Source organism: Pelophylax lessonae (assembly GCF_965119305.1).
Source record: "Pelophylax lessonae genome assembly, chromosome: 6".
NCBI lineage: Eukaryota > Metazoa > Chordata > Amphibia > Anura > Ranidae > Pelophylax > Pelophylax lessonae.
The window spans coordinates 242,610,404-242,630,488 of NC_138773.1; the positions used below are offsets into that span (position 1 = coordinate 242,610,404).

At 43.7% G+C, this 20,085-nt stretch overlaps 1 protein-coding gene across 1 annotated transcript in view; it reads right to left on the reverse strand.

Moving 5' to 3' along the window:
- AGPS (alkylglycerone phosphate synthase) overlaps window positions 1-20,085 on the reverse strand; it is a 386,322-nt gene that overhangs the window by 34,947 nt on the left and 331,290 nt on the right. The window contains exons 18-19 of the mRNA XM_082260060.1: window positions 9,096-9,195; window positions 6,829-6,886 (exon numbers count right to left, since the gene is read on the reverse strand). Coding sequence (XP_082116186.1) covers window positions 6,829-6,886; window positions 9,096-9,195 — 158 coding nt within the window. The remainder of the gene's footprint in view (window positions 1-6,828; window positions 6,887-9,095; window positions 9,196-20,085) is intronic.

Consider the following 20,085-nt stretch of genomic DNA (forward strand, 5'->3'; position numbering starts at 1 on the left):
CGGCTACCTCCAGAGCCGCCAGGTCATTTCTTGTGCCCCCTTGGTGATTGACATAAGCCAGGGCTGTGGCATTGTCCGATTGAATGCACACTAGGCCTCCTTGGAGATGATCCGTTCAATGTTCCAAGCATAGTCTGATCGCTCAGAGCTCCAGGATATTGATCGTTAGTCTGGGCTCTTCCAGAGTTCACACCCCCTGAGCAGAATTTGTCGAGAACGCCTCCCTACCCCTACAGGCTGGCATCCGTGGTGAACACCGCCCAATACAAGGAGGGGGGGGGGGCAGGATTTGCCCTGCCGGAGGGCCATAGGGCGAAGCCACCAGATCAGAGACCCTTTTGCACCCCAGCTCAGCTGGATTTGGTTGTCCAGAGTAGGAAGGAAAGTACCTTTCCGGAGGGTAAGAACGAAACTCAATCTTGTAGCCGGACCGTATGAATTCGAAGACCCACTTGTCTTTTACCGGGGAAGTCCACGGGTCCGGGAACCAAAGAAAACGTCCCTCCACCCCAGAAACGGGTGAGGGCCCACCATCAAGCTGAAGGGGCATTGTCCTGTGATCTGGAGAGGCCCGCTCTTGACTTGCCAGCCAAGTTCGCTTGGATCCTCCAGAGGAGGCCCTAAAGGGCTTTGATCCCTTGTCAGTCAACCCCGAGGGAAAAAAAAAAAAAAATTCAAAACTTCTTATAAGCCGAGAAGGAGGGCCCATGTCCACGACGAGGGACCTTGCCCTTAGTAGCCTGTGGAAGAAGGGTACTCTTTCCCCTGTGAAACCTTTAATGATGACATCCAGGGTAGCACCAAACAGGCGGTCTCCTTAAACGGGAAGATCAGTCAAGGCCTTTTTAGAAGTCTGGTCCGCAGACCAGCATTTGAGCCAAAAGACATGCCGAAAGACCACTCTCGAAACAGAAAGCCGAGCCACTAGGGAAGTCGCATCAAAAAAGGCATCACAGATAAGTTGTAGCCTCTAGACCAGCTGCTACGCCAGCTCAGCAAAGGCAGGGGGAGCAGTTCTCCCTCCAGGCCACGGCGCAAAAGCTTAGCCCACTCGGTCAGAGTCTGCGACACCAGGGCAATGGTGAATATCAGCCTCAGTGCCGAACCAGCCAGGGTATACATATTGCGGGCCACAGCCTCCACCTTCCCGTCAGCCGGGTCCTTAAAGGTTGGGGACTCTTTAACCGGAATCATGGTTGCCTTGTTTAATCTGGAAACCGGAGGGTCCACCACTGGTGGAACAGTCCACCTCTTAAGAAGGGACTCCTTTATAGGGGTATCGCCTAGCAAACCTCTTAGGGACCCTAAGGGGACGCTTTGGTCGTCTCCACACTGTAGTGACAATTCTGTCAAAATAGTGTGCACACCGGGTACAGTAGGAATATTTAGGAAGAGAGGAGCTTATACCCTTATCGGTGAGGAGAGGAGCTTTTCTACTTACCTATTTTTTGGCGAATTTTATAGATGCATACAATGTAAGCGGGATGGTTGAAGGGGAGGGAGTTTGTCGTGTTGTGATTTTAATAAAAGTTTGAAACGATATCACACTATTGGTTTCCCCCTGTTCTTTCTTCCTGACCACTTCTGACCTATATGTTCCCATGGTGGGGATTATCAATATACACTGAGATATATCGGCCAATTAAAAGAAGGGACGTCTGTCCAGTGGATATCCCCATAAAGAAGTGTACAGTGGAGTGAGTTTGGAGAAGAGTTGAGAGAGTTCTTATACAAACAAGTGTCATTTGCATTGATATCTGGTGAGTGCCCATTACCTTAAAGGGAAGCACACGTGGTGTGGTGAAGGAAGACACCATCTTGATAGCACCCTAAACACACAGAGGAGCACCAATGGGGTGACTTATATGGACTTTATGTATTTATGCGATGACCCTTAAGAACTTTATGCACAGTCACTTTCATTTATTTGCATTGTTGAGGGAAATTAAGAATAGTGTATAACAAGAACACACTAGCGCTGCTAAGTGTTATTGAAGTGTGATTAGACGTGCTTTTAAATTACATTATTTTGAGATTCCACCAGTAATAGATACAAAATAGTACAGTCAGAGTAATAAAGAGACAATTTCCCTCTAGGTGTCCTCCGATAATGACAGAGCTAGGGCAACAGAGAATACCGAATATGCAGGCCATGGTAGATTCACAGATAGAGAAAATTCTTACTTGGTCACCCAATATTGACAGTTGAGGTGACAATTCTATCGGTCAGAGCAGCAGACCAGCGGTGGCCAGCAGGAATGGCAGCGTGAAGTCGTATAGTAGTGGAAAATGTCTACAGTATGACTAGTGCCTTAGCGTACATCGGAAAATGTGCAGAGGCAGTATCAAAATGACACCACCATGTCAACCACCAAATTACAGGCACGGTCCAGTTAATGGTTGTAAAAGGGAGCGACGTGCATTATATCACCATAGACTGTGAGAGACACTCAATTCAATAAATCTGTCCACATGAAGGGTACTCACGATTACCAGTACAGCTGGGTGCCTATATCAAAGGCTTGTCAGATCTCCCTTGGGAAATGGACTTGTGTGGATGTCTCTGCCTGTCGGGGTGCGCTGGTGCTCAATAAGTGCCACTTAAAGGCTGGCATAACACTGCTCTGGTGGTTGGAGTGATCGCCACTCAGTACAAGACCAAATCTGATGGATGATTTAGCAAGGGATGGTCATCCACATAGTGCAGATGGGACCACGGGCATGAATGGGTCGTCACACCGACACGTTTCACCCACCTAACGTGCAAGCTCTCTCAAGGACTCGTTCAATGACAGGAACTGCAAATTATTATTTCTGTGCTGCACGCATATAAACATTGGAGAAACAGATGCTAAACTGCTGGAAGAAGACAGTCCTACATACAATCAGTTAAGCTCTTCCCACTTCTCATCCCATTTGACAGCTAACTGATAAAATCAGGATGCACACCTAGAGCTGTCTTAATACCTTCCTTGTCCTTAGTTCTGGTCTGGACAGGTTTGTTTTTCTACACTGTACCAGACAGACAGACTGAATGTAAGCAAAGCAGGGTTTTCACTCATCTGCACCTGTGATGACAGCTCTCAAATCAAAGTGAAAGAAAAGACAGAGGTAAATAAAGTCATGTCGATACAAAAGGTGCTTGTTGTCCCTAGACATATTGAAATAGTTAATGTTTTAATAAAGTACAGATGTAAAAGTACAGCTATTCAGAAAAGTTTTTTTTCCATGCTGCAAGACGCAATAGGGAAATAAAGTCAGAACACAGAGAGAAAAGTGTCCGGCTCCTCATTTACCATAACAAGCATCGGGAAGTTGAGTTAAACAGCGTTTATACTTCCTCATAGCCTCAAGTCTTAGACTACATCTGTTTTCTTTAATACACAAAACCAGAGTTAAAATAGCTCCATTTATCACAGCATGATTGTAGACAGACAAACCAGCCTGTCTGTTTTTAGATAGTGAAAGCAACTGTTATTTATCACAATTACAGGACCAACAGTACAAGTGAAACGGCATCAATATTTGTCCCCTTTTTCCTTGCAGAAACTCCAAAGCGTGTCTATGAATGTCAGGTCACGTCCTGAAGGTCAGTAAATAAAGGTAAATTAATCAGTAAATCTGAGCAGTAAGCTCATACACTAAATGTTAAAACACATTTCCATTACCTTCAGTATGTAAAACAAGCTGCAAGTCACAAGGATCAACAAGACTGTCCGAGCAAGCCAGGAACAAAGATTCTTAGTAATACAGTGCATACCCGTGAAAACAAGAACCATAAACTGTTATACAAGCTGTCAGCAGCCTGCAGAGAAAGTAGACAGTTTGTGAAGTTAACTAGTGTTCATGAGTTTGCTAATTTACTGGTGATATCAAGTCCTAGAGAACAAATAAAATGCAGAATAAGAACTGCATCCTATTTGCACCATGCTATTTTTTCCACTAAGTTAAAAATGTTTTTGTTTTACAGGCAAACTCTAGAAAATGATTACACAGTATGTCTTTAAGATATTGTCTTCAAAGAATGCAAAATTGCTAGAATGACTATAGTGAAATATAAATGAGGAGGAAGAGAAAAAAGAGAAAAAGAAGAGTAGAGAGAACAAAAAAAAAGGGAGAATGAAAGAGTATGCTTATGTGCATGAACACAGTCAGACCTGCTCATTACAACAGGTGCTCTAGTAAAGGGCAGCAGGGTGTGCTGGGCTGATGAGCGGGCATCAGGTTATACTGTCATTTACTGGAGGATTAGTCACTGGCAAACAATAAACCTATAGGCAGGACTCAAAATTTCAAGTCCTGAGCTACTAGCCAGGCCTTAAGGGTTACTCGCCACTACTTGCCCCACCTAACCCCTACCCTGCCCCGCCCCTAAATGCGCCCTCAAAAAATTATTTTATAAAATTACACTGTTAAATGTTTTTGCATGACTGCAGAAGTTGCACAAATTATTATTAATAACAACAGTGTGATTGTATGTGCGTTTTACCTGGATTTTAGGTGCACTTCTATTGAATTCTATTACACAGTGCATTTTCTGAAGCCGCATCAAAGATGCAGCATGCAGGACTTTAAAGCGCTTTCATGAAAACGCACTTTGTAATAGAAATTCAATAGAAATGCACCTAAAATCCAGGTAAAACGCACATACAATTACACTGGCCAAACCACAGTTCACCAGTTATTAGGGATAAGAGAGTGAATAGGGGGGGCTGGGGGGTCTGGGTTGTAATAATATATGTTAATGAAGAGCAGAGTGAAGGGCTGTAGAGAAAGTGCTAGGCTGTATTTTGGGACAGGACAGGGTCAGCTAAATGGCTGCTTGGAATGCTCGGAGCTGGGACCAGAGGCTGCAGGACATTCAGTAAAGATTTATGGAGAGGAGAGCTGAAAGAGAGAAGTAGATGAAGGGTTAATGTGAACAGAGGAGTACAAGAATCGCTGCTGACTTACGATTGTGCAGGGAAGATAAAGACAAGGGCGAGGAGACGGACAAAGTGAAAGTAACCTGGCCGAGTAGAACAAACCAACAGGGGAGGGGAACTTGGTAGGAGAGAAGTGATTAACGGCTGCAGGAGAGATAAGTGGCTGGAACAGAGGAGTCCAGAAATCACGCATTGTGCTGCTGCAATAACAGGAGGGAGAATGACATTCACTCCTGTCAGGCAGGTGAAGGCAGAAGCTCCCAGTGCGTCCCCCCCCCCCTCATCACAGATATGGACACTGCCCACCCCTGCACGTCCAGACAGTGTTCGGTTTCTTCCTCTCCTTGCTCGCATTCAATCATTTTTCACTCGCAAAATGCGAGCAGGCGAGTGAAAAATTTGAGGGCTGCCTATAGGCCAGTCTAGGATAACACACTCACTCACACCCCCCCCCCCCCACCTACCAGTATGCCTCAGTCTTGTAGTTTAAAAAAAAAAGTACCAAGAATGACCATAGACCCAGAGAAGTGATACTTGAATTCATCAATGGATTCCAAGAAAAGTAGCCCTACAGGGACTATCTGGGATGACAAAAGGGGAATCCGTTTTCCTGAAAGAATTTTTGGCTGAGAGGCTTTCATGCCTAAACCACATACAGAAAATGATGGGAAATTTCCTTTTGGTGAACTTGAGCTGGACAGAGACTGAACAGTGTCCTCAGAGAGGTGAAAGGCAGGAACTACCTTACCCAAGGAAAGAACTGAAGTCCTGGGCCTTAATACCACCTTGTCTCAAATTCAAATCCAAGTTCCTTCATAGGATAAGGCCACCAGTTCAGAGAGACTCCCCTCACAGGAAGTGATGGCTAAAAGGAAAATCACCTTATGGGTGAAAGTAGAGAGTCATGTCCCTAATAGGATAAAATTGTGGTTTCAGAAGCACAGAGAGAACCAAATTCAGATACCATGGAGTCACAGGGGAACAAACGCGGGAAGCTACATAGAAGACCATGTCTACAAAGCTCCTAAACCAAAGAGTGTGAGATCAACAGCCTATGAAACAGAATAGAAAGGGCAGAACACTGACACTTAAAAGTGCTGAGAGCCAAATGCTGGTCCACACATAGCTTTAGGAAGGACAAGATTCGTTCCACGGAGAAACTCCTGGGGTAAAAACCTCAAGACTCACACAAACTGAAGTACTACTATGTCTGATGATAGACGGTGCAAGAAGTAGACTTGATAGCTTTTAGCATCACAGAAATTAAAAACTCAATGAAGGCTCTGTCCCTCTAGAACCTGGAATCGGACAGAACACGATGCATCCACCAGGAGTCTTAACATGTGACAAGCTGGGAAAAATAAGAGGAAGATAGATTTCTTTAGGCAACATATTGACATATTCTGAAGTCAGCCTAATAAAACCACTTCAGCTCCAATTTACGTTATACATTAATATTCTCTTTTGGTAAAAACTGCCCAGAACACTATAGACAAGTGACAACACTCATTCAGCCACAAATGTACCCCAAACTTAGTAGAACATCTGGGCGACTGAAAATGTCAGGAATAAACCATAGCACACTGCTAACATAAAAATGCACAGTAATCAATGTTTTTGGGGTCATCTGCAAACCGTTGACAGAGGATGCTGTTACAAGGAGACAATATTATGGTCATGTCATCACTCTTCAGCATGTCCTTCGTGTGGCACTTAAATTTTATAAAAATGTTAATGAACTTGAAAGGACACCATGAACTGAAATCAAGGAAAGGGTCTCCAAAGACTGGTACTGCTTCTTTCATATGTTCTCTGTTATAGTAAGAAAATCAACACATACAGTCTGAGACACAATTCAGGTCCAGTCCCCAGGGACCACATCCAGACCAAGTGAATGTCCTACCTCCATGGTGATGTGAAAGGCTTCCTCCATTGGCAAGAATTTCCTCTCTAGCAGCAAACTGCATTGGAACAGATAAAGGGAAAAAAAAAGTGCTTTATTACTGCAATATGGATCACAACAGGGAGATGCTAAGTAACCCACAAAATGTAACACATTTTAAATGAAAAAATATGAATGTTCTGTAACTCTAAGGGTCCATTCAGGCTAGCGCGACTTGTTGCTCGCCATTGATTAGCACAGGAACCGTTCTAATAGGAGCGACACAAGTCGCTCCGACTTAGAAAAAGGGTCCTGTACTACTTTGGGGCGACCTGGAGGCGACTTGCATCGACATCAATTATATGAAGTCCGTGCAAGTCACGCTGTGCACCGCTACTTCACAGGTCGACTCACAAAGTCGGATCGCGCCAGTCTGAATGGGCTGTAAAACAAGTTCAGACATATCAAACAAAACATTTAACCCAAATTAGGGTTTTCTCCAATACCATTTTTTTTTTTACCAGCAGCTAGTACGAGTACCGACACTTTCTAACAAGTACTCGCTGCTGATACAGAGTACCGATACCATTGCTGTGCGTTTTGAGCCCGTACAAAATGAATGGACTCAAATCGCCCTGCAAATAGCATGTGATTAGAAAAGGAATGCAATGCGAGGCCTGTCGGAATCGCATACAGTTTCCCGCACCGCTCCTGTGTGGGCAGGCTGAAATTACTAGGACAAGCCTGGGTTCACACAGAAGAGGTGCAGGGAAACCGGAATCACACCAAATTCTGAAAAGTTGATTTATAGTACAGACACAAATAAATGATTTACATGCCTCTACCCGCTATTCTAGAATATGAAACAAACCACTTTTTTTTTTTTTTTTTTTTAGAAATTCTGATGGTAAGGAGACATGCAGATACACTATATTGTCAAAAGAAGTGGGACACCTTTCTTTACATGCACATAAACTTTAATGGCATCCCAGTCTTAGTCTGTAGGGTTCGATATTGGGTGGGAGTGCGCCCACCCTTTGCAGCTATAACAGCTTCAACCCTTATGGGAAGGCTGTCAAAGTTTAGGAGCCCCCCCCCCCCCCCCCAACTAGCTCATCCATGTCTTTATGGACCTTGCTTTTTACACTGGTGTGCAGTCATGTTGGAACAGGGAGGGGCCATCCCCAAACGGTTTCCACAAAGTTGGGAGCATTAAATTGTCCAAAATGCCCTTGTATGCTGACATTCTAAGAGTTCCCTTGACTGGAACTAAAGGGTCAATCTCAACCCCTGAAAAAAAATCCACACCATAATCCCCCCTCCACCAAATGATTTGGCCTTCTTGCCAAACATCAGTTTCTGACCTCACAAATGCGCTTCTGGAAGAATGGTCAAACATTTCCATAGTCACACTCCTAAACCTCGTGGAGAGCCTTCCCAGAAGAGTTGAAGCTGTTATAGCTGCAAAGGGTGGGCCAACTCAATATTGAACACAATGGACCAAGACTAGGATTCCATTAAAGTTCATGTGCATGTAAAGGCAGGCGTCCCTATACTTTTGACAATATAGTGTAACTTGTGTGTTGGGGGGGGGGGGGGGGGGTGCATTTGGTTCCTTTTAGCCCACCTCACTATAACCTGTCTGGTTATACTGTCTTTTAACCATCCATATTCCCATTGCACACCTCACTATAACCTGTCTGGTTATTGCACATGTTCTTGGAAAAGGCTTTAAGATACTGGGTGCTGCAGCAACCACCAGCTGGAGACTAGATGTTGAATAACACAGTGTAGTTGATATTTATCAGCACATCACGGATCTTTAAGTTGAGTCCACATGGTTTTTATTGAAGTATAATTACAGCACAAGCAAGAGTGTGCAGTTTCTGAGTCATTTCTTTATCAAGCCTGACAAAAGGGTCCTGCCTGACTCCGAAACGTTGCACTTTTTTGCTTGTGATTATACTTCACTAAAAACCATTTGGATTCAACTTGAAGATACGTGGGGTGCTGGAAAATATATGCAATGTGTCATACTGTCTTTATTTCATGATGTGCAGACATATCAGTAGGAGAGCAGAAAGGTGTAGAATCACAGTCCTGGATTGACCACTTACCAGACTCAAAATAACTATAACAAACAAGCTTTAAATGTTTTTTAGAAGCATTAAAAAAATAAAAGGATAAGTCACAGCATGAATGTCATGCGTCATTATTATTCTGTTAGACCATGTTCTTAATTTTACATCTACTCAGAATTCTGGATCAATAGTTCACTTATACATTACCTCAATTTCGTCGTAGACATGCACTGGGTCACTTATGCCCCTGTAATTAAAGGCAAAGTAGAAGTATACACAGGCACCAGCATCATATGTTTGTGTGACTCTAAAAAAAAAAAAAAAATGTAATAAAAATGATTACTGTTACATGTATACAGCTTAACGATACAGTTATTGTATGGTAAGGTGCAGTTAGCATTGCAGACAACTATAATGTGCAACCCATATGCAGTAGACTTAAAAAAATAAATAAATAAATAAAAAAATAAAGCATCTCTGCAGTAGCAATCTCTGTTCATTTTTCTACCACTGATACAGGAAAAGATAGAAGTCCTTCCCAGTGAGGAGAAAATCTTGACAGAGGTTCTAACTCAAACCCACTTTCTAAAATGAATTTCAACTTACAGCCACTTACACCTTAGAAATTCCCCCAACCTCAATCCTTTCTGGCTGATGCTGGCCACATGACTAAATGCTGCTGGTCATGTCTACCTGAATGTCATTGCCCAAGCCAGTAAATGTGGGGATAGGGTATTTGGTTACATAAAAGTTCTGTGTTAAAGTGAATCACATCACAAATAAAAATTTCCCAGCCCACTTACCAGCAAAAAGATCAAATTGACCCTATCTAAACATGTAAACTGTGGTTCTAACTCTACTGTATAGTTTTGAGTCTCCACATTGGAGAACATAAAGCAATGGATAGATTAAGGGGCAGGTTTGCCTGGAGGGAGTCAACGCTGCAAAAGGCACAGGAACACGCTGGACATGTGGACCGCAGTATATAGAGAAGCCTTGATGTGGGCACTGCAGCTTACACATATATTTGCAAATGTGTGCAACTAACCCTTGGTCTTTAACGTTAATTGTTAAACAGGCTATATTTGGCCTTTTTGCAGGCTAGCTAGTAAGCGTGCTGGAAAATGTTTGTTTGTGATGTGCATTGCCCTTCCATGTGTACTCAATTGCAAAGGCAAGTTATGGATTGGCGCGGTTGCCACTTGTTTGCACAGCTTGTTAGCTGGATTTGATGTGGGGACACACTGGATGCCTTCAGCTGCCATTGTGCGCTTGCTGGATGTCCAGCATGTCCCTGTACATTTAAAGAGGAGTGGGCTCCCTCCAGAAAAACCTGTCTTTAATCTATCCATTGCTATAAGTTTTTCAATTTATAAACTCTCAGGCTCCTTTAACATGGTCCGCCTCCGTCGGTGGACTCTGTGCTGCTCAGCGGGGATCTATACACTGATCCCCACTGAGCAGGCAGGTGACCGCTCCCTCTTCGCTCTGTGTGCAGAAAGTAGGGTGGTACCCTCAGATGGCAGGGGAGTGCCGCAAGCCAAAAACGCAGGACACCAGGAGTGCACAGTCGAACCGTGCATGTGTCCGGTGAGGTAGCCACCCCACAAAGCTGCATCCCTGAGGACAGGGATGGGTCGTTTATGAGGCCAGGGCGAACACATAGCCTGCGAAATGCTCAATGGCGGGCTGGGATTCCATCGGATCCTCTGTCCTGGAGAACCAGGACGACCAGTCCGATTCCCAGCTACGCAAACTCCATCTTCATCCGAAGATCCGACTAACTAAAAGCTGACGAAATAAACAGCTAGCAATGCAAAGAAAAAAAGACATCTTTAGAAAATAAAATCATAAAATAGAAGAAGGCTGAGACTGTAGCCCCAGCACAGGGAAGCCTGACTACTCCTGAACTAGGCAGAAGACAAACTGAGTTGAGATGGCTATTGCAGGAGGGGTATTGGACCATTGGGACAGCCCCCATGGGTGTGTCTATGGAAATGCTTTTGTTCTAACAAGTCTTTTGCCTAGCTACTCCTAAGGAGAGGAAGTCAATACCCCATTGGTGAAGACTGTATGAGTGGGTGGCGACTGTCGGAGGACGTAAGAGAAAGTAGGGTTTCCACCCGTCCGGATTTCACGGACAGGATCGGATGCGGATGGCAGCGGGTGTCTCCGCTGACACCCGCTGCCCCATAGGGATGCATGGAGGATCCGATCAGATCCGCCTAAAAAACTGACAGGCAGATCTGATCGGATCATTCGTGTGAAAGATGCCTCAAAAGAGTTAAGACCGTAGTTTACAGGGAGGTCTTGATGTAGGCACTGTGGCTTACACATAGATTTGCAAATGTGTGCAACTAACCCTCTGTCTTTAACAAAAATTGTTAGACAGGGTCAATTTGGTCTTTTTGCAGATTAGCTGGTAAGTGTGTACTATGAAATTTTGTTTGTTCCTAAAAGTTAATCAGTCGATAACAGTGACCCCTAGCAGGCTGAAACGATTAAAAAAAAAAAAAAATACAATTTACTAATTTAAAAATAAAAAGCATGCTGCCATTGCAAAATTACCCAGCAGTGGAAAATTAGCAGCCTGCTTAGATGTCTGACTCTATAGCAGAAAAATGCACAGAGGTGGTAATTGCTCAAAAAAGCGGTCACCTTCGTGTACTACAAACTATCATGTTAATCCAGTTACTTGCTGCTTCATTGGAAACATGTTACATTACCTAATCGGTTAACTGCACTCCTTTTCTTGAGGAAAGCATATATATTTGTAATAAAAAAAAAAAAGTCAGTATTCATTTGAATAATTTAAAAGAGAAGTATGACCAAAGTTTTTTTGGACATGCTTCTCATGCGGGTCACAGGAGAGCACTTATTGCGGTGTTCCTATGAACTAGATTTAGCCTACAGTGGGCTTAAGCCCACTGTTGGCTGACATTGCAGAGCCAGTCCCAGGAAAAGATCCGGACTTTAAGGTCAGGATCTACCCAAATGCCTGACCGGCAGCTTGCTCTGCCTCTCAATGCACAGCGTAGAGAGCCTGCCCCCTCCACAGTCTTGTGCTCTCTGCTCAGTGAAGATCGAATACCGAAGACCAAAAACCGAGTGATCAGCAGTTATGTGATCACACATCTTACATCCGATGCAGGATAGTTGCACCATCGGACTGATGCTGCAGCCACATGGGCGAGAATGTATGGATTTTGTTGGGGGTTTCCCACACTTCTCTTTAGGATAAGTCATACTTTAAACTTGACATGCATGTATACAAAGGTCTGTGCTGACTGTGTGGTTTAAGCATGGCAATAAATAAAAATAGCAGTTCTAAGCTTGCTGTGATAGTTATATAGTGTGGGAGGTCAGAGGTTATCCACCATACTACTGAAATCTAACAAGGATTAATTTGAACATTCCACAATTTTAGACTTGGAGAGAAGATTATAAAATCAATGTTGCTGGAATTATGAAGTGAAACATTATGATTAAAACGCCACAAATGAAAAGACAGCTGTAAAAAAAGATCTACTATGTAACATATAAGGAATTATGTGGATGCCTACCCAAACACATAAAGGATGGAAACAAAGCCAACATTTTTAAATGGGCGTTCTCAGTTTAGATGGTGCCTATCCGTGTTGCTGTAGTAGAAGTCCAATTGTAAGACCTGGGCTCTTTTATGCAAACTGCCTAGGGAATATCTACATACCTGCAGTACAAGGTTACGACATTTAAGTGGTTGTAAAATCTCCCATATAACTTTTGCACGTATTAATGATAAGTGAATACAGTGCAAATTGCTGTTTGCAGATGTCACTTTACCTCCTCAGTTTGCTTGTAATCTGTCCCATTCTATTTTCTGACGTCACCCGCGCATGCGCATCTTCTCAGCGATTTACGGCATGCTCTTTGTGCCGTAAGTCTATTAAGGAGTATGCCATGTCCGTCGTTTCCTCTCTCTGCAGCACTGCGCTGAGATACCGCAAGATTATAGCCCCATACAGAAGTTCCTGATACCCATGTGACCTTAATCATCAAACAGGTCTGCTATGACAGGCGGGACACAGTTGCCATAGCAATCCCGAAGCTAGAACGAGGCTTTGATAAGAAAGCATTGTGCATGTGTGAGATTACAGATAGGAATAGAAGAAAGGGCGGAAGTATATTACAATGCAGATGCAAAAAAAACATACGTAAAATGGAGCTGGCTTATCCCAGGAAGCACAGATTAAAAAACTGCTGGAAAAAAAGTAAGAAACATGGGAATGGGGGTTCTTCTAATGCAGAATATGTTGTAATACTTTATTATACTGTTTAAAAAAAAAAAAAAAAAAACAGCATCTGAGGGGCAGATTTTACTTCCACTTTAAACAATGACTAAGGAGCATATTTATAAAGCGCCAAATGTGACATTTAACATTTAGTGCAGATGGATCTTCCTGGTGCATGGGTCTTAGGTTATATAGATTAATTCACCTGCAGTGAATGTTTGGTGATCATCCAATTCACTGCTTTATAAATATGCCCATAAGAGTTTAATTCACAAAAAATTGAGATGGAAAAAAATATATATACACACACACACACCATGATTGGACATGGTTTGGAAAGTCACACACCAGTCTATATAAAGGTTCCACAGTTAACAGTGCAAGTCAGAGCACAAACCAAGCCATGAAGTCCAAGGAATTGTCTGTAGACCTCCGAGATCGGATTGTATTGAGGCACAGATCTGAGGAAGGGTACAGAAACATTTCTGCAGCAATGAAGGTCCAAATTAGCACAGTGGCCTCAATTATTCATAAATGGAAGACGACTGGAACCACCAGGACTCTTCCCAAACTGAACGATCGGGGGGAGAAGGGCCTTAGTCAGGGAGGGGACCAAGACCCGATGTTCACTCTGACAGAGCTCCAGCGTTTCTTTGTGGAGAGAGGAGAACCTTCCAGAGGAACAATCATCTCTGCAGCACTCCACCAATTAGGCCTGTAAGGTAAAGTGGCCAGATAGAAGCCACTCCTCAGTAAAAGGCACATGACAGCCCGTCTGGAGTTTGGCAAAAGGCATCTAAGGGACTCTCAGACCATGAGAAACAAAATTCTTTGGTCTGATTAAACAAAGATAGAACTCACTGGCCTCAATGGCAAGTGTCATGTCTGGAGAAAACCAGGCACTGCTTATCACCTGGCCAATACCATCCCTACAGTGAAGCATGGTGGTGGCAGCATCATGCTGTGGGGATGATTTTTATTGGCAGGAACTGAGAGACTAGTCAGAATCTAGGGAAAGATGAATGCAGCAATGTACAGAGACATATTTGATGAAAACCTGCTCCAGAGCGCTCTGGACCTCAGACTGGGGTGAAGGTTCATCTTCTAACAGAACAATGACCCTAAGCACACAGGCAAGATAACAAAGGAATGGCTATGGGGCAACTCTGAATATCCTTGAGTGGCCCAGCCAGAACCCAGACTTGAACCCAATTAAACATCTCTGGAGAGATCTGAAAATGGCTGCGCTCTGATGCTCCCCATCCAACCTGATGGATTCTTTCTGCAAGAAAGAATGAGAGAAACAGCCTAAAAATAGGTGTGCCAAGCTTGTAGCATCATATTCAAAAAGGCTTGAGGCTGTTATTGGTGCCAAGGGTGCTTCGACAAAGTATTGAGCAAAGGCTGTGAATAGTTATGTAAATGTGATTTTTTTTTTTTTTATAATTTTTAATAAATTTGCAAAGATTTCAGTCTTCTTTCACTTTGTCATTATGGGGTATTGTTTGAGGAAAATAATGAGTTTATTCCATATTGGAATAAGGCTGTAACATAGCAAAATGTGGAAAAAGATAACCGCTGTGAATACTTTCCTACTTTCTGGATGCACTGTGTGTATTGTAATATCTATCATATATATATATATATATATATATATATATATATATATATATATATATATATATATATATATATATATACATACATACATACATACATACATACATACATACATACACACACACACACACACACACACACACAGTGCCTTGCAAAAGTATTCAGCCCCCTTGAACTTTGCAACCTTTTGCCACATTTCAGGCTTCAAACATAAAGATATAAAACTGTAATTTTTTGTGAAGAATCAACAACAAGTGGGACACAATCATGAAGTGGAACGAAATTTATTGGATATTTCAAACTTTTTTTAACAAATAAAAAACTGAAAAATTGGGTGTGCAAAATTATTCAGCCCCCTTAAGTTAATACTTTTTAGCACCACCTTTTGCTGCGATTACAGCTTGGGGTATGGCTCTATCAGTTTTGCACATCGAGAGACTGAAATTTTTGCCCATTCCTCCTTGCAAAACAGCTCGAGCTCAGTGAGGTTGGATGGAGAGCGTTTGTGAACAGCAGTTTTCAGTTCTTTCCACAGATTCTCGATTGGATTCAGGTCTGGACTTGGCCATTCTAACACCTGGATATGTTTGTGAACCATTCCATTGTAGATTTTGCTTTATGTTTTGGTTTATTGTCTTGTTGGAAGACAAATCTCCGTCCCAGTCTGAGGTCTTTTGCAGACTCCATCAGGTTTTCTTCCAGAATGGTCCTGTATTTGGCTCCATCCATCTTCCCATCAAATTTAACCATCTTCCCTGTCCCTGCTGAAGAAAAGCAGGCCCAAACCATGATGCTGCCACCACCATGTTTGACAGTGGGGATGGTGTGTTCAGGGTGATGAGCTGTGTTGCTTTTACGCCAAACATAACGTTTTGCATTGTTGCCAAAAAGTTCGATTTTGGTTTCATCTGACCAGAGCACCTTCTTCCACATGTTTGGTGTGTCTCCCAGGTGTGTGGGGCAAACTTTAAACAACACTTTTTATGGATATCTTTAAGAAATGGCTTTCTTCTTGCCACTCTTCCATAAAGGCCAGATTTGTGCAGTATACGACTGATTGTTGTCCTATGGACAGAGTCTCCCACCTCAGCTGTAGATCTCTGCAGTTCATCCAGAGTGATCATGGGCCTCTTGGCTGCATCTCTTCTTGTATGAGCTGAAAGTTTAGAGGGACAGCCAGGTCTTCGTAGATTTGCAGTGGTCTGATACTCCTTCCATTTCAATATTATAGCTTTTTTTCAATAGAGCTTGCACAGTGCTCCTACGGATGTTTAAAGCTTGGGAAATCTTTTTGTATCCAAATCCGGCTTTAAACTTCTCCACAACAGTATCTCGGACCTGCCTGGTGTGTTCCTTGTTCTTCATGATGCTCTCTGCGCTTTAAACGGACCTCTGAGACTATCACAGTGCAGGTGCATTTATACAGAGACTTGATTACACACAGGTGGATTCTATTTATCATCATTAGTCATTTAGGTCAACATTGGATCATTCAGAGATCCTCACTGAACTTCTGGAGAGAGTTTGCTGCACTGAAAGTAAAGGGGCTGAATAATTTTGCACGCCCAATTTTTCAGTTTTTTTATTTGTTAACAAAGTTTGAAATATCCATTAAATTTCGTTCCACTTCATGATTGTGTTCCACTTGTTGATTCTTCACAAAATATTACAGTTTTATATCTTTATATTTGAAGCCTGAAATGTGGCAAAAGGTCAAAAAGTTCAAGGGGGCCGAATACTTTCGCAAGGCACTGTATATATATATATATATATATATATATATATATATATATATATACACACACATATATACACACACACATATATATATATATATATATACACACACACACACACACACACATACATACACACATATACATACACACACAGTATCTCACAAAAGTGAGTACACCCCTCACATTTAGTAAATATATTATATCTTTTCATGTGACAACACTGAAGAAACGACACTTTGCTACAATGGAGTGTACAGCTTGTAAAAACAGTGTAAAATTCATTGCCCCCTCAAAATAACTCAATCCTCTAAACCACTGGCAACAAAAGTAAGTACACCCCTAGGCGAAAAAGTCCAAATTGGGCCCAATTAGCCATTTTCCCTCGCCAGTGTCATGTGACTCGTTAGTGTTACAAGGTCTCAGGTGTGAATAGGGAGCAGGTGTGTTAAATTTGGTGTTCTCGCTCACTCCCTTACATTGGTCACTGGAAGTTCAACATGGCACCTGATGGCAAAGCACTCTGAGGATCTGAAAAAAAAAATGGATTTTTGTAAAATCTTACCGTAAAATCCTTTTCTCTTAAGCTCATTGACAGACGTAGTCCTCCTTGATTAATATCAACTCGGGTTATACTGCCCTCTACAGGAGTAGGACTAGACAGGAAAGAAAACGTTCTGGCCACACCTTAGGGGCAGTCCCAGAGGGTATATCCTCTCACTTCCTGCTACAGCAAATCAGTTATGTCACAAAGCAGTGTTTAGAGAATTTAACCCAACCCAACTCAAAAACAGAGGGGCGGGTACTACGTCTGTCAATGAGCTTAAGAGAAAAGGATTTTATGGTAAGATTTTACAAAAATCTATTTTTCTCTGTCGCTCATTGACAGACGTAGTCCTCCTTGATTAATATCAACTCGGGACGTCCCAAAGCAGTGCCACAAATGAGGGGTGGGAAAATGGAAATCAAAATCCAATCTAGAAGGCCCAACCGGTGCCAACTAGAAGTTTAAAAGGCTCATCAAACAAAAGATGAGACTCAACAGAAATTCCAACGGAAAAAAACCCTCGAGGTAGACCACCGGTCTCCTCAAATTGTGGTCTGCAAAACCTTGCGGCCAAATGAGGCATCCACCGATGCCATCACATCAACTTTATAAAATTTTGTAAAGGTATGCACCGACTACCAGGTAGCTGCCTTGCACACCTGGACCACTGACGCCTGATGGCGGTAGGCCCAGGAAGTACTGAGCGCTCGAGTGGAGTGCGCCTTAACAAGGAACGGAGGATTCCGACCCTTAATAGAATAAGCCTGTACCACCGACTGTCTAATCCATTTGGAGATAGTCGCGGCAGATGCAGGCAACCCCTTTCTGGGGCCATCCGTGATCACAAAAGTGAATCCGTCTTACGGAACGATTCCGTAGTCTTCAGGTATACCCTGATTGCCCGAACTACATCCAAGGAATGCAACGCACATTCCCGAGGATGACTGGGCTTAGGACACAAGGAAGGTAGCACAATATCTTCATTCAGATGAAAGTCTGAAAACCACCTTAGGAAAAAAGGATGGCTTCGGATGAAGAACTACCTTCTCCCTATGAATCCCCAGATATGGGGAATGACACAATAATGCAGCCAGTTCTGACATCCTGCGTGCAGAAGTGATAGCCACCAAGAAGGCCACCTTCTGGGATAATGTAAGCAAGGGAATCTCCCTGATATTTTCAAAGGGAGGTTTCTGAAGAACCGACAACACCAAATTAAGATCCCAGGGTGGTAAGGGCGCGCGCAGTGGCGAAGCCAAGTGCTGCACCTCCTGGATGAAATTCCGCACCAAGGAATGAGTAGCCAGAGGCTTCTGGAAGAAGATTGCTAACGCTGAAAAACCTGACCCTTGATAGTGCTCAAGGATAGTTTCTGCTCAACCCCCTTTTGCAGAAAAAACCAAGATTCGGGTCACCGAATAGGTACGTGGGGGAAAACTCCTACGATTCACACCACGCAATGTAAGCCTTCCATGTGCGATAATAGACTTTGCTGGAAGTCGCTTTTCTTGCTTTAATTAGAGTAGGAATAACTGAAGCTGACAATTCCTTGTCCTTCAGTACCTGGGTCTCAATGGCCAGGCCATTAAAGCCAGCGACTGTAAAGCACGATGGAAGATCGGTCAATGAGACCGCAGATCCTCCCTGAGAAGAAGTCTCCAAGGAGCGTCCGCGACTAGTCTTGCCCAAGTCGGCGTACCCGGCTTGACGAGGCTAGCCCGGAATTACCGGGATAACTGGAGTTCCCTCCACCTCTATCCTGTGGAGAAATCTCAGCAGTAACTTGAGAAGGGGGAAGACATACAGTAGCTGATACTTCCCCTACGGGGCGCTCAGCGCGTCTGCTGCGTCCACTAGAGGATCGCGGGCGCGAGCCCTGTTGAGCCAACCTGCCAACAGATCCATCTCCGGGGTGCCCCAATGAAGGGACAGCTGGAGAAATACCTCTGGATGAAGAGACTATTCCTCTTGATCCAGAATCTGACGGCTGAAATAATCTGCCTGTCCACCCCCGTGATAACTATCGCGGAGAGACCTGGAACAACTGTTCCCCCAATAGGAATGTTGGCCACTTCTATGGCCGCCAGGGCACTCTTGGTGCCCCCTGGTGATCGACATAAGTCATGACCGAGGCATAGTCCGATTGGATCCGAACCGGGCTGCCCTGGAGCTGCTCGGTCCAGTAAATCAGACAAAGTCTGATCGCTCTCAGTTCCAACACATTTATCGGTGACCAGGAATTTATCAGAAGAAATGACTTCCCCTGGCTGAGCATCGTAGACCGAAGCCACCAGACCAGAGCCTCCCTGGTCCGCTCGCTCAATCGGAACCGATTGTCCAGGGAATCGGAAATTCCGATTCCATATGAGAAGAATCTCCTCTTTGGAGAATTCGGGTATGAGACTGGGCAAACGGTACTGCCTCTAAAGAGGCGACCATCAATCCCAGCCAGTTGACGGACAGTAATATCCGAATCATGACTGAATCTTCTGGAGTTTCTCCGCATGGAAAAACACTCTTGCCAAGGATGTATCCAAAATTAGGCCCAGATAGTTCAGTCTCCTGGTGGGAACCAGGGATGATCTTTGGGAAAAGCAACGAAAACGCTGATGTCCTGCGAAGATGGGGATATGAAGATAGGCACCCTAAATGTCTATGGACGCCAGGAAATCCCCCTGATGCAGGGAGGCCACCACTGTATGGATGGACTCCATCTCTTCCAAGACCAGAATTGGACGCACCTAGCCCCTTTTTCCTGGGCATTGTGAACAGGTTCGACTAGAACTCCTCCAAGGAATGGGAACTACCACTGCTTGTTGCATCAAGCTGTCCCCCGCAAAGCTTTTTAAGCGACCCGGGGATGTCGAATATTGGAAGGGAAGAATCGCACCGGTGGAAGTGATCAAAACTCGATCTTGTATCCCGACCATATGACCTTGCGAACCCCTTTATCCGGGATTCTGGAAAGCCCTGGATCCGGAAACCGGTGAAGACGTCCCCCCACCCTAGAGATGGGTGGGGTC